This window comes from Fimicolochytrium jonesii, assembly GCF_025526975.1.
Source record: "Fimicolochytrium jonesii strain JEL569 chromosome Unknown EV422scaffold_3, whole genome shotgun sequence".
In the NCBI taxonomy this organism is placed as follows: Eukaryota; Fungi; Chytridiomycota; class Chytridiomycetes; order Spizellomycetales; family Powellomycetaceae; genus Fimicolochytrium; species Fimicolochytrium jonesii.
The window spans coordinates 1,200,961-1,221,643 of NW_026515670.1; the positions used below are offsets into that span (position 1 = coordinate 1,200,961).

At 54.3% G+C, this 20,683-nt stretch overlaps 7 protein-coding genes and 1 non-coding gene across 8 annotated transcripts; 3 read left to right on the plus strand and 5 right to left on the minus strand.

The window, feature by feature from the left end:
• The first annotated feature begins 84 nt into the window (after positions 1–84).
• EV422DRAFT_246608 (major facilitator superfamily domain-containing protein) lies at positions 85–2,043 on the plus strand. Its single transcript, XM_053065704.1, has 2 exons — positions 85–1,043; positions 1,117–2,043. The coding sequence occupies exons 1-2, from the start codon at positions 191–193 to the stop codon at positions 1,959–1,961; spliced, it is 1,698 nt and encodes a 565-aa protein (XP_052928828.1). The 5' UTR covers positions 85–190; the 3' UTR covers positions 1,962–2,043.
• Positions 2,044–3,226: 1,183 nt separating this feature from the next.
• EV422DRAFT_246818 (uncharacterized protein) lies at positions 3,227–4,081 on the plus strand. The gene has a single exon (XM_053065708.1). The coding sequence runs from the start codon at positions 3,468–3,470 to the stop codon at positions 3,903–3,905; it is 438 nt and encodes a 145-aa protein (XP_052928829.1). The 5' UTR covers positions 3,227–3,467; the 3' UTR covers positions 3,906–4,081.
• A 476-nt stretch (positions 4,082–4,557) lies between these two features.
• On the minus strand, positions 4,558–4,874 carry EV422DRAFT_564469 (heavy metal-associated domain-containing protein; the record flags this gene model as incomplete). Its single annotated transcript, XM_053072202.1, has 2 exons — positions 4,558–4,692; positions 4,791–4,874. The coding sequence occupies 2 exons, from the start codon at positions 4,872–4,874 to the stop codon at positions 4,558–4,560; spliced, it is 219 nt and encodes a 72-aa protein (XP_052928830.1).
• A 413-nt stretch (positions 4,875–5,287) lies between these two features.
• EV422DRAFT_517563 (uncharacterized protein) lies at positions 5,288–8,257 on the minus strand. Its single transcript, XM_053069456.1, has 3 exons — positions 7,763–8,257; positions 7,261–7,686; positions 5,288–7,187 (listed from the first exon to the last, which is right to left on the minus strand). The coding sequence occupies exons 1-3, from the start codon at positions 8,161–8,163 to the stop codon at positions 5,534–5,536; spliced, it is 2,481 nt and encodes an 826-aa protein (XP_052928831.1). The 5' UTR covers positions 8,164–8,257; the 3' UTR covers positions 5,288–5,533.
• A 97-nt stretch (positions 8,258–8,354) lies between these two features.
• EV422DRAFT_t30 lies at positions 8,355–8,436 on the minus strand. Its single transcript has one exon. It is a non-coding gene; the product is annotated as a tRNA-Leu (tRNA).
• Positions 8,437–8,905: 469 nt separating this feature from the next.
• EV422DRAFT_517565 (WD40-repeat-containing domain protein) lies at positions 8,906–11,768 on the minus strand. The gene has a single exon (XM_053069457.1). It carries the CDS (start codon positions 11,446–11,448, stop codon positions 9,253–9,255), a length of 2,196 nt encoding a protein of 731 aa, XP_052928832.1. The 5' UTR covers positions 11,449–11,768; the 3' UTR covers positions 8,906–9,252.
• Positions 11,769–13,649: 1,881 nt separating this feature from the next.
• EV422DRAFT_503888 (ubiquitin-conjugating enzyme/RWD-like protein) lies at positions 13,650–14,512 on the minus strand (the record flags this gene model as incomplete). Its single annotated transcript, XM_053068384.1, has 5 exons — positions 13,650–13,759; positions 13,837–13,984; positions 14,051–14,139; positions 14,232–14,330; positions 14,413–14,512. The coding sequence occupies 5 exons, from the start codon at positions 14,510–14,512 to the stop codon at positions 13,650–13,652; spliced, it is 546 nt and encodes a 181-aa protein (XP_052928833.1).
• Positions 14,513–14,745: 233 nt separating this feature from the next.
• On the plus strand, positions 14,746–20,586 carry EV422DRAFT_576331 (uncharacterized protein; the record flags this gene model as incomplete). The annotated part of the gene is made up of 3 exons (XM_053073230.1): positions 14,746–20,035; positions 20,327–20,403; positions 20,445–20,586. The coding sequence occupies exons 1-3, from the start codon at positions 14,900–14,902 to the stop codon at positions 20,584–20,586; spliced, it is 5,355 nt and encodes a 1,784-aa protein (XP_052928834.1). The 5' UTR covers positions 14,746–14,899.
• Positions 20,587–20,683: the final 97 nt, after the last annotated feature.

Consider the following 20,683-nt stretch of genomic DNA (forward strand, 5'->3'; position numbering starts at 1 on the left):
TTCCCGTAATCGAGGCAATGCCCGACCGCCTTGTCATTTGTCTGTCAGCCCAATCCATCGCATCGCCATGTTTAAAAGCTAACGCTGCTTCAGAACCGCCTCGTGTTCAATAAACAGATTGGTGTGTCAAATCTTTCACACGCCGTCGTACTCCATTGCACCACCGCTTCCCAAGTTGTCCAGTTCCAATATGGCCATCGAACCAAAGTCGTCGCAAGCGACCCTCGGTCAAGACGTGCAAGTGCTCGACCAAGAACGGAAGCATCTCGGCATCAGGAAGGTCGAGGCCGTAGTAGGCCTCGCAACGAAGAAGCAGACGTATCTGCTTTACGCTGGTATCTACCTCTACACCTTCGTCACCAACCTGACGTCGAGCGTCGGATTCGGGCTCCAGACCTACGTGACTGGAACGTTCATGAGCCATTCCTCGCTTCCCATCTTCATGATCTGCAACTTGATCCTCTCGATCGCCTTCATTCCTCTGATGTCAAAATTGTCCGACACATGGGGACGCCTAGAATTGCTCGTGATATCCACATTCGCCTTCTGCCTAGGAAACGTATTCATGGCGGTCTCCCCCTCATTCGAACTGTGGCTCGCATCATCTCTGCTCCAAACGGTCGGCAACTCCGGTCTGCTAGCATTCAAGGAGTTCTTCATCGCCGATTCCTCGACCAATGTTAACCGTGCCCTCGTACAAGGCTTGCCGGACCTCTCCGGGTACATCGTCGCCGGCATCGCCCCAGCTATTGTTCAAAGCTTTGTCGATCGCCAAAATTGGCAATGGGCGTACGGAATGTTCGCAATCCTGATCATTCTTGCTGTCGCGCCTCTCGCCGCAACCTTCTTCTACCTGCAACGCACGGCAAACCGACTTGGACTGTACAAGCGCCAGGTTACCGGGAACAGAACACTTTTCCAATCGGCCGTCCATTTCGCATCTTCGTTCGACTTGGGAGGGTCAATTCTGCTGACCGCCACTCTCTTCTTGATCCTCGTTCCCTTGCCCCTGGCGGAAACGTACACGGACCGGTACGCGGAACGTAAGTCCACCAGCCTGTAATTAAAAGCTCCCCATGAAACATTGGACTCACAAACGCATCCCATCTTCCCTAGCCCGGATCATCGCGATGCTCTGCATTGGTTGCGTGATTCTGCCCATCTTCGTCTTCTACGAAAGCAGGATCGCAAAGTCGCCGATTGTGCCTCTGCACTTTCTGCGGAACCGAACTGTTTTGGGCGGGTGCGGTGTTGCTTTTTGGACCTGGGTCTCGTATTACTCGTATACGGAAATGTTCACCGCATACCTTCTCGTCACACAAGGCCTGAACTACAGGGACGCGGGATACGTGGCCAGCACGTGGGGTTGGGCGGGCGTTTTCTCCGCCATCGTTGTTGGTTTCCTGATCAAGCGTACGAAGCACTACCGATTATGGGCGCTCATTGGCATTGCTGTAGCGATGGTTGGGACCGGGCTGATGATCGCATGGCGAGGACATGAAAGCAAGCTGATCTTCATCATCATCGCGCAAGCCATCGTCGGGCTCGGTGGTGGGTTCATTATGACCGCCGTACAAGTCGGAGTCCAAGCTGCTGTGAAGCATACCGATCTCGCCAAGGTCACGGCAATTTTCCTCACGACCGCCGCCGCTGGTGGAGCTGTTGGCAATGCGATTGTCGGGAGCATCTGGCGGTCTACTCTCAAGCAATCCCTGATGGACAATCTCCCGCCTCAAGCTTACCAGGCTATCCCTTTCATCATGGGAAGCCCAGACTACGTCGTCGGAACCTACCCGGATCAAGCTATGCCTGCAGAGCTGTTGCCTTTCGTCCAGGCCTCGTACGTGTACGTCCAACGGATTCTCTCCATCACAGCGCTGGTCGCTTTTGGACCTGCTATGATCGCCGTTTTCCTCATGAAGGACATCGATTTGCAAGCGAAAGACGGTATGCCTTGGTAAATTCCGCAGACACGTCTTCGTTGACTTACTCTCCTCCTTCTCCGATTACAGATGAGCGCACTGCTGAGCTTGACGCAGTGGTGCCGGAGTCCGTCAGGCGAGACGCGGAGGCGTAAATGCAATCATATCATATTAATAACCTCTCTTGTTTACACTTGTACTTACTAGCTGGGTAATAGTAATGATATATGTATGAGCACGGACGAACGCACTCCCCGTCGTAGTTGTAGAGTGAATCCAGCCCAAGTCGTGGCACCATGCATACTACCGCCTCCTACCGCCTTCCTCATTGCGGTGCCCGGGCTGTTTCTCCTTCTCTGTCCGCTGCTTTCATCGAGAGAAGAAACGCCTCGCTCTGCCCCCCTGCCAACGGTGCTTCTGACATAGTCCAGGCTTGCCGGCACGTTTGTGTAGAGGCCACACCCGAGCTCGCCTGAGGGACGTCTTTCCCAAAGCACTCTACACCAGGAGGTCATGACTGTTCCTTCCGGCTATCCTTGGGCCGTCAAGACCTGAAAAAGCATCTTGGCATTCGCAAATGGGAGGAACAGCTCATAATACGACTTCAACAGGGGCGAGGTTTACGTCAGCATTTCGGAGTTTGCGCGGCGTCGAATTGCTGTTATCTCTGCAAGTTGTCCGAAGAGAATACCTTTACCGAATCGAGGAAGACACACCGGAAAACTTCGCTCGGTCCATTAGTAAGTTCGAGCGACGGAAACAGAATGTCGAATAGGACCCCTCTCCGAAGTGCCACTGCCCAGTTCTCAGTCTCACGGTGCGCCAAAGAATCACGGTCTCTCGTTCCGCCCCCCACAAGTTACTGTAGCTACAGGTGTTCAAACAAGCTCGTGCGCTACCAACATGATTTGGGGCATATGTCCATGTCCTTTCTGCCGGACACAAAGCAATCGCGGGCGATACAGGCGGTCATCCCGGGCGAATATGATGTCCAACACGGGAGACCTGTGCTTCGTCCATCCAATCTGCGGGTTGTAAAACACAGTGGGCAATACAGGCGGTGATCCTGGACGAATATGACGTCCAATCCGGGATGTTGAAAGGAACGCAGGCGCTCAGGCAGTCATCACGGGCGAATATGATGTCCAACCCGGGGGACCTGACGGCGCCATCCGATTCTCCAAGGTGTAAAACATAGCTTAAGTCGCGGTCATTTCAGGCGGCCATTCCAGGCGATTATGACGTCCAACCTGGGGGACCTATGTGGAGGTTTGGTTTCTTGTTCGACTCACCGCCGCTCGTCATTACTTATCTGCCCTCGCCAACTCAACGCCCATCTGTACATTCGCCGAAACTCAGCAATAATAACCAAAAAGCTCGACATCCGCTCCCATAAACTCATCGCCATCGCGTCGCCGACCAAGGGCTACTCTTCCGAGGATCGGAGTTCCAAACGCTGTCGGTACGGGAGACTGCCTAGAAACGGTGGACGACCAAACCAAAACGATACCGCTCTTTCTTTGCCAGATAGTGCCGTAATACTCTATGCTCGGGTGGCTCTGTTTGGGATTATTCAAATGGAGAAAATGTGGTGCGTCACTTCTGACTTGTTTGAACCTAGACTCGGGCAAGCGACATTCTCCAAATAGCTCAGGTACTACTTTCTCATGCTTTATCCTCCATACTGGTCGCGTTTCGTCTCCTGCTCTACTCTGCTTCTCATTCCCCGTTTATTCAAATATCAGTCTCATTGGTCACTCCCGGGCCAGGTTCCACTTGCGGCACTCCTCAAGATACCGTACGCGAGTGCTAGGCCACCAACCGCAGTTTGATGTCGCTATACCTGGGTTCTGGTCGCTCAGCGAGGACGTAGTCCGAGTCGTCTCAAACACATCTATGGGGGCCTGCCACGAACACGCTTCTTCGGAACCCTGCCCGTGCACATGCTATCCTTGGTGTGCGACGGGACCACGCGCCATCTGAATTAAGCGCGGCTCACTGGCCATTGATAGCTTCGAAAATCAGGCAGGGATAATACGGCTCAGACCAGGGCCTGTTGAGGGGGCCGCCGACACGCTCGCTACGGTGCTCTTGAGGGGTCCGCCATTGATCCACTCTAACCGTAAGCCTATCTTATCTGCTTACCGCTCTCTCTCATTCTGGCGCTCACGTTGCCCCATCTGCACTAGCCAAGGCTGGAACTCGTCATGTACTCGGGAACTCTCTTTATGGCTTCCAATACAAGACCCGCGATCGTTGAGGCAGATACCAGAAGCACATTTACCAATTTTTTTATATAGATTAGCCCTGCGACTTGACGTTTGCTTTGGGCCACATGATACGGCAGACGAAAGCCCTGAGGTTACTTCGATTTCCCCTTTTCAGTCGATCAGCAGACTAAGCAGAAGCTGAATAAGGCCTCGGGTCGAGTTACATCTTGCGAGACATCCAGGTCCTAGCGATTGGTGTGATCAAACGCCAATGCTGGACCGATCCATACGGAATGACCATTGATTATTGAGCATGGTCATTGAGCACAATCACTACGCACAAATGTCCACATCAAAAAGGGAGGGATAATCTCAAAAGGCGAGGCACAAGAACCAAAACAAAATCACAGCTTGCGTATATTCGACTATGCAGAAACAGGCTCAACGGGCTTCCCAGACTTTTTGATCGCGTCGAACACCTCCTGCTGCGTCAGGGAGTCGGATTTGACGATGACGGTCTGGTTTTCGAGTGAGATATCGAACGAGTTGACACCTGCGGTCTGGGAAGATTTGGACATGAGTGGTTGTCAGAATGCAATCACGTCACTAGCTCCAACGCCGAAGTACAAGCTCCGACCCCGTCGGGCTCCCTCTTTACCTTGGTCAAAATGCGGTTCACAGCGCCGCTGCATCCAGAGCATGTCATGCCGACCTTGAACGTGTAAGTTTGCGGTTCGCCCATCTTGAATTCGTTTTTCTTTTGAGAGTGAAGGAGAGTAGGCGCGGGCTGCTGCGGAAAGAAACGGACGAGTAAGTGATGAGAGAAAAGGTACAGCGCAGTGATAGCCTGAGGAGGATGTTGGGGGACTTACAGGTTAGAGACGTTTTGGGGGGTCTTTATATGCGGGACTGGGTGAGGGAGATTTGCGGCAAGGTGCACTCGGGAATGGTCGAAGATGACCAATGCCTTCCAGTTTGATTTGACAGCGACAGCGGATTAGTAAGCGTGTCGGAGTGGCAAGTGCAAAAATGATGCATAAACTGGCACAAAGTAGGGAAGTGGAGTGATGCTTTTGAGCTAAAATTCCCATCTATGATTTCGGTGCAAGCCGGAAGCGAAAGTGTTTCCGGCGGCCCGCTCAACACATGACTGGAGCCCGCAACATCGCCATCAATGGTTTTAAGGCACATACTGCACATTAACGTTCGACCAAGTACTAATCTAGGAATCTCCCACCACCAATGTTCTATTACGCGTCCAACTCAAAAAAGCGAGGCGTGGACAAGTCTGAATGGCTTCACCTTCCCTCGCTCCTAAAAGACTATTATTGATATTGATAGCGAAACCCCAAAAAGAATAAACGGAAAAACAGGATCACGCCTCAATAGTTCAAACCCCTCTCACGCCAGGAAAACACAGTCCAGTAGCTCATCTATCTTCACAGGCTTGCTCAGGAAATCGTCAAACAGGCCATTGTCCAGACACTCCTGCTTGACGTCGCTAAGGGCGTGGGCTGTCAGTGCCATGATACGCGTTCGGGTGGCGTGAGGGCGGCGGTGAGAGTCGCGAGAGGGTGGTGGTGAGGGGACGATTGTCACGTTTCCTTTTGAGTGAGAATAATTGACCTCGTCTGCAAACCTCTTGTCGTCGGTGTTGGTTCGCGAGATGGGCCGCATGGTCGACGCGAGAGTCGATGCGCGTCGAGGCGAATGCGTCGCCATAGTACTGTGCTTTGTGTCCTCTAACGCCTTCTGCTGAAGACCAGCCTCCAATTCGCGAATCAACCTCGTAGCCTCCACCCCACCCATCTTTGGCATCGACAAATCCATCAGAATAACGTCGAAAGGATGCCAACCACCATCCTTTGACTTTGTCGAGTCGCTAGGCGTCCACCCCTGTTGGAAGCACTTAACAGCTTCAATACCATCCGACGCAGTCGTGACGTGCGCCCCAGCCTTGATTAGCATCCGTGTGGCGAGTTTCTGGTTCAGCGGGTTGTCTTCTACTAACAGGACTCTCAGCTGCTGTTTCTGCTGCACCAGTGGTTGGTCCGCTGAGAGAATATCCATAGCGTCGTCCCCGAGATCCACAGCGCTTTCCCGGCAGCGCATGATCCATTTACTGGGGCTAGGTGTCCGTGGTCGTGTCCCGCCTGCATGCTGATCCGCTCGCCGCAACGCATTCTCCCTCTCTTCGACAACCAGGTCAATGTACCCCAGCACGCTCAACTCAAACACCGACCCGACCCCCTCGGTGCTTTCGACTTTAATGTCGCCGCCCATCATGACCGCGAGGTTCTTCGCGATCGCTAGACCCAGACCTGTTCCGCCAAACTTCGTGTTTGTTTCGGCGCTGCCTTGCGTGAAGGGCGTGAAGAGGGTTGGCGGAACGTGTGGGGCCATGCCCACACCCGTGTCGATGATGCGGGCTATGAGCATTGCTGGGATCTGTGTTGGCGGGTGGTCCGGGACTGCTGTTGGCGTGGAGGGAGCGGAGTGTGATGATGCGGAGGGTGTTGCCACTGAAGGCGCTGAAGATGTGGAGGTGTTGGATCGTGTCAATGGCTTTGTGGAGTCAGTGCACATCGCAGGACCTTGCGCCATTCCTTGCGACGGGACATCGCCCGCAATATTCCGTTGTATCCGGATCTCGGCAGCCACCCCACCAACATCGGTGAACTTCACGCCATTCCCTAGTAGGTTCAAGATACACTGCCGCCACCGCGCCGCATCGATCCCAAACAAAAATCTCGGAACGTCCTCCTCACAATGCCACCTCAGCTCCAACCCTTTGCTTTTCGCTTTGTTGCTCACGACCGTGATGCACTCCGAGACGCTGGCGCGGATATCGCACGGTCGCTTCGAGTCAATGTCCAGGGTGAGTTTTCCCGCCTCGATTTTGGCGAGGTCCAGGACGCCGGAGACAAGGTCGAGGAGGGCGTCGGAGCAGATTCGGATGGATGTGATGAGGTCGTGTTGATCCGCGGTCAGCGTCGTGTCTTCAAGAAGTGCGATGGCGGAGCTGATCCCGTGAAGTGGGGTTCGAATTTCATGGCTGCATTCACAACGAATTTCCAGTTAGCCTTCGCATGTTATTGAGCGACTCTTGGAAGCTCGCTTGAACACACCTCATGTTCGCAAGGAACCTCCCCTTCGCGACGGTCGCCGCGGTAGCCATCGTTAAAGCATCGTCCAACTTCACATTCTGCACTTTGACGGTATCCAAAGCCTTCTTCAAATCCGTAGTATCCTCGCAAATGAAGAAATAGCAGCCCTTGAATCTTCCTTCCTTAATGACATCCAGGTGTGTCTGCAAGAACCGCTGGTTGACCCCATCGCTAGAATACGGCGTCTCAAAGATCTGCGGTGTGTTCTCGTTCAATGCGGTAAGGTATGTGTTTCGCCAGAACTGAACGGCTCCAGGGGTGTAGCTGAAATCCTTTCGGGCCCACTTTTGACAGTAGGCGGGCCAGTCGGGCGTTTTGAACTTGCCAAGGACGAAGGCTTTGTTGACGTAGTGGAAGCAGAGGTCTGTAGGGGTGGGATAAGGTGTCCTGTTAAGAGGACCGGGTAAGTCGGTCGGTCTTGAAGTCACCTTCTCAGGGCATTCCACTATCCCGGCAAGCTGACCTCAACTCGATCTCAGTGGGAGTCTCCACATGCCCTCTAGCGGCATCGTCAATCCCCTCCCTCCTCGTCTCCTCGTTCGCCTCCTCCGTCCATTCCGCATCCCCAAACGAGCATATTCCCATACACTGTTTGGAGCTATGAACCAGTATCCCCAACAGCTCGTGCTCGACGTGGATAATCTCATGTTGCTGTTTCAGCGCATCCAACTCGGCTTTCAGCCGGTCGACTTCGAGGGTGAGTGCGTGGACCTTTGCCGAGTCCGTCGAGCCATTGTCGTTGGCGATGCTGTGTTTGCGAGTTCTGTAGTTGCCCTTTGTCGTAGTGGGATGAGTGGGAGACACCTCATCGACGGAAGTTTGACAGCAGCGCGGGCAGGAACGGGTGCATTCCTCGTGCGCCATCCTTCGAGAAAGACAACGGTGGTCGTGGATAACTTACTGTGGTACTCCTTCGTTGGCGGGCACAAGGAAGTGCAGGGCAGCAATAAAAGGGGACGCCTGCCTTGGCGTGAAGTTCACCCGGAATTCGTCAGCTATCGGTGATGTGTCCCAAAATTGGGTACACGCTGGGTGAAACCGAGAAAAAAGAGTTGTACACGCTGTGAGGTTCGAACTCACGCCTCCGAAGAGAACAGCACCTGAAGCTGCCGCCTTAGACCGCTCGGCCAAACGTGCTTGTTGTATTCTGGTTTGCTGTAAATTTTTAGACAGCTAACATAGAGAATGGGCATTGGCCTCAAACCGCATGTGTGCTGGGGAAACTTGACGGCATGCAAGAAAGTACACACTGTGAGGTTCCAAACTCACGCCTCCGAAGGGAACAGCACCTGAAGCTGCCACCTGAGACCGCTCGGCCAAACGTGCTTGTTGGACTTAGCATCCCTTGTAACTGTAATATCATTTCTTGCCGCAGATGTGAGTTTCAAAACTTCTAGCACTTCTGTCCGTTTCTTTTTTGTTTTCCCCTTCGTAGACACTCACCAGGGATACGTAGTCATTGGAAACTTCCTTCAAATCGCATACGTGTAGACCAGTTGATGATGGGCATACAGTAGGGACAGCTACGTATGAAGCGGCAAGGTTCTGACGCACCTGGGAGCGTAACACAATGCGGTGGTCTGTGCATCCCACAACCGCTGTCCATCTCGCTGCTGATTGTTGTATTAAGTCTGCAATAAGTCTGCAATAAAAGGTTGTGCGCGGGAATTGTACAGTACTACGCGTTACCCTCTACGTATCCCTCACACACCACCTACAAACCCTCGCATCATCACTATCCATCCAGATTCCGAGCGGACCGTAGGGCAATCCTCGATTACACAACACGGTTGGTTCCATTTTGCCTATACGACTTGGCGCTGACGGACTGAAGTGCAATACCGTATCAATAGATACGTCTTGCTGGTTGTATTCCGACGCGTTTTCTGCCCCTATGTACATCCCTACGCCGCTACGGTATCGTCCCCTCGGGAACTCTACTACGCGTTACCCTCAGGTATTCCTCACACACCACCTCCAAACCCTCGCATCATCACTAACGCCCACCAGCTCCTCATCCCCCACAAAACACAACGACCGAATCTGCGCCTTGCACGAGGCCGCCGCAGCCGTCTGAACGCGGAACTTCAACGACGGCGCCGCCCATTCCTGCACATTCTCGTCCAGCCACAAGTCCTCGAACGTCGGCTGTTCATTGCTTCCCCCACCACCATCACCATTGGTGGTATGGATCATGCTCGTGACACTCTTCCGCTTCTTCTTCTTGCTTTTGGAAAGACTCGCCAGCCCGCCGTTGTACGCGTTCGCGTAGTGGTCCATGACTTTGACCACGTCCCAGATGAAAACTTCGCCTTTGTGGTTGCCGACGGCGAGGTACCGGCCCGATGGGGAGATGTCGGCGCGAACGAACCAGAGCATGTGGTCGCCTGGTGTTTCGTAGGGGAGGAGGAAGAGGTACAGGAGCTCGGCGCTGAAGTGGGCGTAGATGTAAGGGGGGATTGAGTGTTTCGGTTGTGGCGGGGGTATCGGTGATAATTCTGCGTCGGCGGCGGATGGTGGTGGCGCGGGTATGACAGTCGGTTCCCTCGGCGGTAAATGATCCAACTCGAACTGAAAGGCCTTGACGCATCCTTGCACCGATTTCGCAAACACTGTCCGCCCATCAACCCAGAACTTCAGCCAGTCGATATGGTCATGAAATACCCAAGGGGTACTGACGAGCGGGACGTACTCCCTAGCCACGGGAGGGATCCGCTCCTCTGTTTCCAATTCGATTGAGGCCGGTTGCCCCGTGAAGGAGTACTCCATCGCATTCCTGATCGCCTCCGTGTCCGCGTCCCATAAACGCACCGTCCCGTCTGATTCGCCCGTCACTAACCGTTTCCCATCCGGGCTCCACGCCACGCTGAGCACGCCGCTACGCTGATACTCCGTCGCACACAAAAAAATCGCGACCAAATGGCCCGTTTTCCCGTTATATATCCTCGTTGTATAATCATCTGATGCAACAGCGAAAAAGATGGGGTTGGTCGGATGCACGTGAATATGATGTACATCTGCCCCTGGGCCCGCGACATGTCTATACGTTCCATCGGAGACGCAGGCGACTATCAGGAACCCGCTCCAGCCACCGGCTGCGAGGTAAGTTGTGTTGGTCGTGCGGTCAAACAGAAACTCGCAGCAGAGAACATCGGGCGGGTCCCTGCCTTCCCAGAGCTCCTTGAGTGGTATATCGGACAGGGGTGTGTTCTCGGACAGGTCCCAGCCGATGAGGCGGAGGAGCTTCCCGTCACCCATTTTGGCGGACGAGGACCAAACGCTGAGCTTCCCACATCCCGCTACAGCTATCACCGTCGGGGTGTGCGTGCCGCCCACTGTCGTAACGGGGCTGACAAATTGACTGGCGCAGACGTCGTAGAGCTTGTCACTGCGAAGCGCTCTGGTTCTTTTATTGTGTTCGGTAATACCCACGAACCGTCGGCGAATCGGGAAGCTCTCCGCGAGATGGAATTTCGGCACAGGCGGCATGGGTATCGTCGCACTAGTACGAGCGTTGTCTGCATCATTGTTGCCGTTGTCCTCGCACATATCGAGGTACTCAATGGAATGCTTATATCCCTTGAGTCGGCGTCCGGAGCCCGGGAATGATGAGGATCTACGCTGCGAAGAGTTGATCTGTGATGATACACCTCCGATCGCATTACCAGGTGGGCTGAAGTATTCATCGATCAGTTTCTGGCTGGTCCGTGTGGTCGTCGGCGTGATCTTCCCTAATGACGATCGTTTGGTGGGTGTTGTGGGATTCGCGCGAGAAGGCGGTGGTGCAGTGGAAGCTGATGCTACTGGCTGTTGCGACACTTTTGATGGCCGTGGTACCTGTGATGTTTGTCGTGCTTGTGACAACGCATGGGGACCCGTCCGTGGCCTTCGCGGTAGAGATGGTGGTTTTGCGGGCGGAAGCGTCGGACTCGACGAAGCTGTCTCCGCCCTCCGCGCCTTGTTGATCGAGGAAGCTATGATTGCCTTCAGATTAGGAAGCACGTCCTCGTCTTCCGAATCAGAATCCAATGAAATGTCCTCCAACGGCGGAAAGGACGAAGGTATGTCACTCGATCGTCGCGCTTCCTGCGTCGACGCTGTAGGCCGGGGTGGGAAAGGCGCCGACAGTCGCGACCGAGATTCTCCCATGTAGTTCGGTAGACCGATCGTCAGTAATTTGGCGCCCGGGAGGAGCCCGCTCCGGTTACTGAGTAGACTCTCGTCCAGACATGATTTCCGAAGATGGATATCGGAACGGGGGATTAATCGCCTCTTCTTGACCGACGTCCCGGATGCCTGGGTTTCGTTTAGATGATCATCTGGTGGAGGTATTGTTGAGCTCGGCTCCGTTGGATTTGCCGTAGTTGCCGGTCCCGACCCGCGTGCGGGGTGGATATCGCTGCCGCCGTTAACAGAAGGCTGCCCGTTAATCCTCCTCGGCTTCTTCCGTGCAATATTCTTCTCCCCCTCCCCAACCCCCTCCCTCGCCCTCTTCGCAATAGTTAGCGGCGGGTCCGCCGCGACGCTAGCCCCTGCCTTCACAGTGGCGTGCTCTCCATCCTTTTCATCGTCCTCCCCAGCAGAGCTGATGACTATCACTTCCGCCTCGCCGCCGTTCGGCGCGTTGTCTTCACCCGACGCGCCGTTTTCAGTTGTGAGCGTCAGCGAACCATCGTTCTTTCTAGGCGAGCGAAGCGAGCCCCTGTCTTCAACCGTGAGCGACAGCGAACAATCGTTGTTATTCGCCATAGGTGTGCCATGGATCACTTGCGCTGACACCGCCCACATCGTATACGTAGATTCCTGTAGATGGCCCTCAAGCTCGAGGCAGTAGCAAAATGGCTGTGTCGATCTCGATGGGAGAGCGCGGTTTGTGGAATTGAGTCCTTTGCTCAGTTAACGCCCACGCCGCGCCGAGCGCAACAGTAGTTACCACGCCGCGCTTAGCGCTTTCACGATAACTCGGGCTGATTCGGAGAGGTTCTGAGAAAGTCAACACTGCTACTGCTCCATGTATGTAGGTGATGGCGTCTTTCAAACTGCGGAGGTGGCGCGAGTCGACTCCCAGTTGAGGGGTTTTCCTCTCTCCTCTCTGCTTACGCGCCTGCCAACACACGCGAACCCTCGCTCTCGGCCCCCGTTCCATCCGCTCTTCTGCCCCTCGCCGCCCGGGCCCCCCGCTGTAAAAGAACCGCGCCTACCGCTCGTCCTCTCCGCTCCCTCGTTCATCTTAACCTAATCCTCTACCCTCTCTATCTTATCTATCTCTCTCTCTCTCCTCAGGCTACGTTTCATTAAACGTCGTCCATCGTCGGCCCGAAAAGCAACTCAAGAATCAATCAATCGCGAAGCTGTTTAAAGGTATTTATAACTCTAGGAATACGGATTACCTCTCCATTCTGTCCCTTGGTTCCACTCGTCTTTCCGTTTTCCTCTCATTCCGGCATTCAACGCGTAAATGGTCCCCTTCATCGCGACATCCTCCAGCCCACGCGTCCGACAATTCCACGGGGCATCGCGCGCCCTGCTTCAGGGCTTCTGCAAATGGCTTCAGCGGGCCGCTATGGCCCTGCTTTGGGACTACCTGCGCGGTGCACCGCAAGGTATGACTGCTCTGCCCGATCACGATACGCGTAACGCGAACCTTTTTCCCACACGGCGAATGCATATCAGGAGGTGAGTGCATTGAATAACGGAGAGTGAATGCCAGTCGTTCTGCAAGAAAGTACCGGAAGCGTGACATGGGAGGTAAGAGTTCGTCAGGATACAAACAAAGTCGAGAAGAGAATGGCCGGGAAGCGCAACCATAATGTTGGAGGTCAGTCAGACGAGAACGAAAACGAGCACAAGGACGGGGACAAGGACAAGAAGGACGGAGACGAGGACAAAAAGGACGAGGACAAGAACGAGAACAAGAACGACGGCTGTGCACGCCTTTTCCGCTTCAAACCCAGGTCTCTTGAAAGAATGTTAAGCAGGGGTGGCTTCATTAGCTGAGCGTGGATTCGACGCCGACGAGTGGCATCGTCTTGGCACGGTTACTGCCTGAAGGGAGCATAATCTTGCGGGCTGCCGGTGGGTCTGTGCGGAGTTGGAACGCATAAGCTGCGGTATTGGCTGCTGGCCTAACCCATGTTCGACCTATGTGTGGGGCAAGTTCGCAGGCGGGGTAACAACGTCCGAGCATTCCAAGTCCATCGGAGGTGTGGTTCCCTCGTTCGCGTCCCAAAATCAACGTAACTGACTGCGTGAATATGATGCTTCAGATTTGATTGGCTCCTCATTTCCATAATGTACATAGATAAAATCGCAGCGCAGTCATGCCTGAGGAAACTGCGAGCTGCAGGTTCTCATCGAGTGACATCAGCAAAACTGACACCATTCACCGACCCTCCCCGCATCGACCTAGTCACATTCTGTTCGAACTGTCGTCGGTTAGATCGCAAAACCTCTGCTGCATCTAAGATGGAAGGGAGATCAAGCACAGGGTTTAGATTGTCGGTCGGCATGCCCAGATGATCGATGCGTGTTACGTACCCTTGTTGAGCGGATCGTCGGCATTCGGCTCCAGAAACAGGTATTGTAGCCCGACCATTATCGAGTTGATATTTAGTACTGGCTTCCAGTCTTCTCGCAGGATGTTTAGGCAGACGTTTCCTTCGAGGTCGATGTTGGGGTGGTATATCTGGAAAATAGAGGTCAATGATTTGTCAGACCGAGTGATAGAGAGAGATGACAGCCTGATGCGCACTTTCTGTGTGCACAGCACTTTTGGTGGTTCATGCGGGTAGTTGGAATTCACTTTGAAAGTGAAGGTGAAAGTACCGCCATGGTAAAATCCTAGACAGGGAGGAACAAGGAGGTGTAAGTGACGTTCCTCTGCGCAATTGTCAGAGACCTATCTCCGTAGTTTTCGGGTCTTGTGTTCCCACCTTCATCTGGCTTGATCGTTAATACAAAGTTGAAGGTATCATTTGGGTCCGGGAACGTGAGCGTCATCGTGCCGGGGATGTTGTCCATATCGCCCAAGTCTGCCAAGAAAAGTTGAAATTTAATTTATGTACGTACATTCGGAGTAAAGTCCGAAGAGATGCTTTCGACTGTGCAACGCACCTTTCTGTAATCTGATCTGTGCAGCGGTTGTCTTGGGCCGTTTGGAACTTGTCGCTTCCCCGTCCACCTTCTTCTTCTTCAATGACATAATGTTCAACATGCTGGGCAGGTGATTCTATCTATACTTTGGGATGGGCAGGCGGTTGTGGGTAGCAGTGTGAGGGTATATACTGAGTATGTAGAGTTGAGTCGCTAGCTGTGCTTGGCGGAGTTTTTCGCAGTGTGAGGGGGAGGGGGTTGTTCTCCAAAATTGGCTGAAACGAAGCTGAGAACGGAAGTTGCATCCCAAGCAGTCCCAAGCGGCCTGTGAGAGCCTCTTCCCACGACTCGACGCGAAAGGGCATTTTCGCATTTTCCCAGCCTCCACAAACATCCATCGGACGGAATCATCGTACGCACCATAAGGTGAAAGCTAACTGACTGAACGGCCTCTTCGCAAAGGTTCGTCGTCGCGGTTTAGTTCGCGCACGACCGCAACCAGTGAGCGATGTCCGACAACGCAACGATCACCACATCACTTCGCCGGCAACAATCTGGTGTCACCATGAATTCAAAGGATGCTCGCCACGATCAGCCGCCCACTGCGAGTTCGAGAAGGATGACTTCGTTTCCCAATCTTACGAGAGCGGAAAGGTTACAAATGGCAGAGGAGGAGGTGGCTGCAGCTGCACGCAATCGCTGGGCGCCCACCGTGTCATCTACAGCTCCCAACAGGACATCTCATAACATCGGGCACAATAAACAGCACCCGCAGCAGCAAGCGCACTTTCCTCAACAATCGGCGTCTACAGCTCCCAACAGGACATTTCATAACATCGTCCAATATGCACAGCAGCCGCAGCAGCAACCACCCTCCCTTCAGCCACCGGCTCCCGCCAATACTGGTCATGTACCCACACAAACGCAGTTTCCGCCGCACTATTCGCAACCAATCCCTTCAGCCGGAGGCTATAGCGGTCCGCCGTATCGAAGTACTCATTCTTCTACGTCAGCCGTATACTCAGGTCATCAACAAGGACTTACGCTTGCAACCGGAGCCGCGACGAGGCCCGGTCACTATAATGGAGCTCCGCAACAATATCCAGCTGCTGCTCCCGTTCCCTCAAACGGGGCGGCTGGAGACATGCAGCAACCAATACATCATTCTAATGGCATAGTGCAGTACCCAGCATATAGAATGAACCCGGCGTACCCCGCTCCTGGGCCGACACGCTACATTCCTTATAATCAGCAGTCATACCAAGCACCCTATGACGACCCCTCCGATTCGGACGATGGTGAAGACTTGCCTCCATCGAGATATGAGGCACAGGATCAAGCACTAGTAATGCAAACCTCGGGGTCTCCACAACTGCCGTCATCTACTTCCACAGAGTCCTGTAATGGGCCTCCATCCGCTCCTTCCAACGGGCCCCACTTGTACGCACCACCACCGCCCGCGCAGTCACAGCAGCACCCACCGCCTGCAGCCCCACCATATCAACCACCGCCTGCGCAGTCACAGCAGCACCCACCACCCGCGCAGTCACAGCAGCACCAACCGCCCCCAGACCCACCATTTCAACCACCACCCGCGCATCCACAGCAACAGCCACCGCTTGGGGCACTACAGTATCAATCACCGCCCGTGCAGTCACAGCAACAACCACCGCTCGCGAACCCACAATATCAACCACCGCCCGCGCATCCACAACAACAGCCATCGCTTGCAGCCCCACAATATGAACATTACGGACAATACCCGCAACTGCAAAATACCCATCCTCACATACCAGGCGCAGCAGGGCCGCTTTTTCCCGCACCGGGCCCAACCCCTGTGCCTTCCGAGAGCCAAAGTATGGAGCAGAAATACATCCGCATGTTGGAAGAGAAACTTGAGTTCGAACGAGAAATGAAGAAGAAGGAAGAAGCGATTGCGATTAAGGACGCTGCTTTTGCGGAAATGCAACGTAGGTTTGACGAAATCGAAGCTGAGAGGCGGGATTTAATGTCTCGCGTGTCAGACCTGGAAGCCGCCCGTGTGCAACCTCGCCAAGCTGAACTTGAGTTTACTGCTTCGTCCCCCATCTCCTTGGCAAGGGTGACGCCGGAGTCTGTCGACGATCGCAGCATACCGCCGATTGCTGCACCTGCAGCTGAAAATCGCGGGCGCTCTTATGATATCATGGCGGACGAAGTCTCGTCCACCGATGATTCCGACGACGAAAGTCATCCTTCACCTCTCAGCTCGACTGCAGGACCAAACGGCGATTTATCCACGGCAGCAGGGGTTCCATGGACAAAGATAATCAAGGATATCTCTGGTGTCGCAACTCTCTCCAACCTAAGACCTCAAGCACGCCAGCTACTGCAGGGCGTCGTACGCGAGTACCTGCTTCTGAAGCTCGAGCCAGAAGAGGCGCTAAAGAGCAAAATAACGGTCCGGAAGAAAAAGGTGATGGCGGTTCCAAAGCGACTTGTCTCCCACTTTACCGACTGGATAATTGCCCGGTTGGATGGAGGTTTGTTGGATCCTGTCACCGGACAGAAGCGGAAGCGGTCTGCAGCTGGCTTGGACGAGGAGGATGCACCTGTACAAAACGATGGACTTGAAGCAGGCCCAGCTGACCCTGCAGGCCCCAATGGAGAACCTAGTTTCAAAAAGCCATTTTTGAAACCGGACGATGTTGGTTCCTGGCCCTCTACTACTGCGAATAAAGGCGCTGCGGCCATGGAACGCCCCTCTACTACCGCTGACACCATTACTGCAAATCCGGTTCACGCCGCCGCTTCAACCCGCCATCCTTACGTGGACGATGTTGGACGCCTGCCCTCGAGCACTGCGAATAAAGACGCTGCCGCCCTCCAATACCCCTCTACTACCGCTGCCACCATCGCTGAGAAACACGCCTATCCGGCTCACCCCGTGGCTCCAACCCGCCAACCTGACATGGATACTGTTGGTTCCCGGCCTTCTACCACTGCGATCAAAGGTGCCACCTTCGAATACCCGTCCACTACTATTGGAAGCGCCACCACTGCAAACACCGCCTATCCGGTCCACGCCGTAGCTTCAGCCCGCCAACCTGACATGAGGCAGTTCCGCAACAACACACTGGGCCTGCCATGGCAAGAAGTCATCCTGATGAGATACCCGACTTTCCATGGATTCACTCAGGCGATGGCGATCTTCACCAAACAGTTCCTGACCGCCAATGGTGTGGCAGAAAGCACTATGCGATTAAGTGGTCAGCACGGGAAAGTGGGTTTCGCGATACCGCAGCGGCTGTTCGAAGCGTATACCGACATTTTCGAAGGGACATTTGCGGACGTATGTCAAGGCCTTAGGAGAGTGGGAGAGCCGGGCCAACGCAACATCGAGGAGGAAGGGACGATGGTCGATGCGATCGGTAGCCCCGAGGTCCCATATGAGGCACATCCACAGCAACGGCCCGGCTTGCGCGCTCACGGCGACTTGCCCACCTCCAAGTCATCCACCGTCACCGCCGACCTCATTACCTTCAGCAACAACGCAATGAGTATGCAATCAGGACATACTATAGTCTACATCGACCCCAACACACGTACTTCTCACTCAACTTCTTTGACTGCCTGGACCGACTTAGTCCGAGCGCGCTACCCGCGCTGGGCCAACGGTGTCTTCATGAAGCAGGGAGGTGGCGGGAAAGTCCAAAAAAGAATGCGCGAGGGGATCAAACGCTTTTTGGAGGTAGAGTTGCGCCAAATGAACCTGACCGTTGAGGCTTGCATGGCTAAGAGTGGTCGGAGACGAGGATCGGGGAGGAAGGTTATGGCTGTGCCCGGGTGCTGTGAGCCGGCGTTTTGGAGATGGTTTGATGAGTTCAAGCGCGTGGAGTTGGGCATAGGGGCCGAGGATGTGGATGAGGTTGAGGATGCACCGCATGAGGTGGAAGCGAGAGATGAAGGGCATGGCGGTGATTCGGCAAAGAGGTTGGGAGGGGAGTCGATGGCCGATGTTCAGCTACCGAGGATAACTCAAAATGTGCCTGATTCAGCGGAGAGGCCGGGAGGGGAGTCAATGGCTGATGCTCAACTGCCGAGGACAACTCAAGCTGTGCCTGATTGGGGGCCGGCGCAATTCGTCGGACGACGAGGAATCATTAGCACTTCACCCAACAGCAGCTCGGCACCAATGGCGGCAGTATTGGCAAAAAACTTCGGCCGCTTCGAGGCAAATATAACCGAGCTGGTTCAAATGGCAGCCACGCCCTCAACATCAACCGTAAGATATCAGCCACCCAACGACTGCAACGAAGCTTCTCGGCCGAGGGAATGGGCCCACCCTCCGTTCGCAGTTCCGCAACAACCTTCGTATGGCTCTTTGAACACACTGCCTACCGAACGTATCAGCAGTGGCTCCAATCCGGATATGACACTTGCGCAACCCACCGACCCGATCGAGGTCTTTCGGCCAAGCGGAGGCGCTCATCCTCCGTTCGCAGTTCCGCCTCAAAATTCAAACGGGGCTGTGACCACAGTACCCACCGAATGGATGACCAATGGCTTTAATCCCGATAGGAGATTTGCGCCACCTAACGACGGGAACGAGGCCTTCCGGCCCGGTGAGGGCGCTCATCCTACTTCCTCAGTACCGTTCCACCCTTCACAAGGCTCATTGGCCACACTAGGCGCCCATCCCCCTCCGTTCTCAGTCCCGCATCACTCTTCGAACGGGTCTTCCATACCACCCACCGGAGCAAATCCGAATATGAGTTGGAATGATGTGGTGGCGCGGAGCCACAGTAGAGGTGTGATCTCAGGAATGCACTCGACAAGCCAGCAAATGAACTTGGTGGATCCGGGTTCAGCGCCATACACTTACATGCCCACGACCGCAACACAGCGCCCGCCAGAGCCCTCTGAGGGTGGAGAAAGACCCGCGCCACCGACGCTTCGGCACGCCTCAAGGATGGTGGCGTTCCCTACCATGCCCGCGCCCACGATGCAATGTTTGCCAGAAAATTACGGTTCGTCCTCGGCGGGTGGAGAACTATCGGCTTTGCAGGATTCCCTCCAAAATCCTACCGACATTGACGAGCATCCACCCACCGCACCTTCGACGCCGCCAAAAATGCAAGAGCATGAGCCCTCCGCGACAGATGCGGAACAACCAGCCGAATCGACGGAAGCGGAACCATCTTTCAAAGAGATCGAAATGATCGAGGTGAAGTCTGACACGGCTTCCCTGTGTAGCGAGGATGATGACGATGACGACGACGAGGACCTAGATGACATGGCCCGACGGGAGCGGCGCCGTTCCCGCAAGAGCATATTTGTCCCTCCCAACAGGAAACTGTCGAACCGCGAGAAGCACCGTATGCTAGACACCATTGTATGGGTCCATATCGACAACATAACCGGCAAATTCTTCGAAGAAGGCAAGCACGATAAGGATATCACCGCTTTGTACGCTAATAAAGCCGAAGCTGAACCTGCGCAAGGTGACGATGGTACGCTGACGACTCCCCCGAGATCCATCGGATACTGGGAGGCGGACCGGGATTTTAAGGACCGCCATAAACCGCCCCTTGATAAAAATGTTTTCAAGGACAAAGAAACTGCGGTTCAGTCACTTTGGGATGAGCACCAAGACGGGTGGAATGTGCGTGTGCAGTTGAAGCGTGAAAGCTTCCTGAGCTGTCTAACGGGGAGAAGACTTTACGAACCAAAGAAACGTCCCAAAGAAGACGTCGGGTGAATACGGAACCCACACCTGGTTTGTCCACGGACCAAACCGCGTAAGGGTGAGATGGGTGTATGGCCACAGGCCAGATGGACTTGCCTGTGGGGGGTCAGATAGGTTACGTATGGTGCGCAGGCGTAGATGTATGCGGCATATCCAGTCATATATGTTTTCTTTTTTGGCTTTATCTTTTCTTTTTTAGCCGCGCAGAGCACCATGCCCGAGTTCTCTTTCATCGATTTCGGACTCGCGCTGCTGGAGAGGGATGCGCAGGGGAAAGTTGTTGGGTTCGATAGAGCTGCATGAGATGCTGCTGCTGATGGGAAAGGAAAGGATGCTGCGTCCGATTTCAATGCGACTATCGCGAACATAGCACACATTCCTTCTACAACGGGAATCGGTTGATGGATGTGCCGGACGGGTTCCAGAAATGGACGGGATTGCCGTTCGAGTCGGAAGCCGCCGTCTGATATGTGGTAGGGCTGCGACTATGAAGTCGGAGCGTGGTTGCTGAACATTTCAACAGCGCGTTACATTCACAACAAGGAAGCTGTCAATCACTGACCA

Bases quoted from the DNA above. Each gene is read 5' to 3' on its own strand.
- EV422DRAFT_246608 (XM_053065704.1), top strand. From the start codon at position 191: ATGGCCATCGAACCAAAGTCGTCGCAAGCGACCCTCGGTCAAGACGTG. The intron at 1,044-1,116 runs GTAAGTCCACCA...CATCTTCCCTAG, and splicing joins CACGGACCGGTACGCGGAAC to CCCGGATCATCGCGATGCTC.
- EV422DRAFT_246818 (XM_053065708.1), top strand. From the start codon at position 3,468: ATGCTCGGGTGGCTCTGTTTGGGATTATTCAAATGGAGAAAATGTGGT.
- EV422DRAFT_517563 (XM_053069456.1), bottom strand. From the start codon at position 8,163: ATGGCGCACGAGGAATGCACCCGTTCCTGCCCGCGCTGCTGTCAAACT. The intron at 7,687-7,762 runs GTCAGCTTGCCG...TCCTCTTAACAG, and splicing joins CCCACTGAGATCGAGTTGAG to GACACCTTATCCCACCCCTA. The intron at 7,188-7,260 runs GTGTGTTCAAGC...TTGTGAATGCAG, and splicing joins AGGTTCCTTGCGAACATGAG to CCATGAAATTCGAACCCCAC.
- EV422DRAFT_517565 (XM_053069457.1), bottom strand. From the start codon at position 11,448: ATGGGAGAATCTCGGTCGCGACTGTCGGCGCCTTTCCCACCCCGGCCT.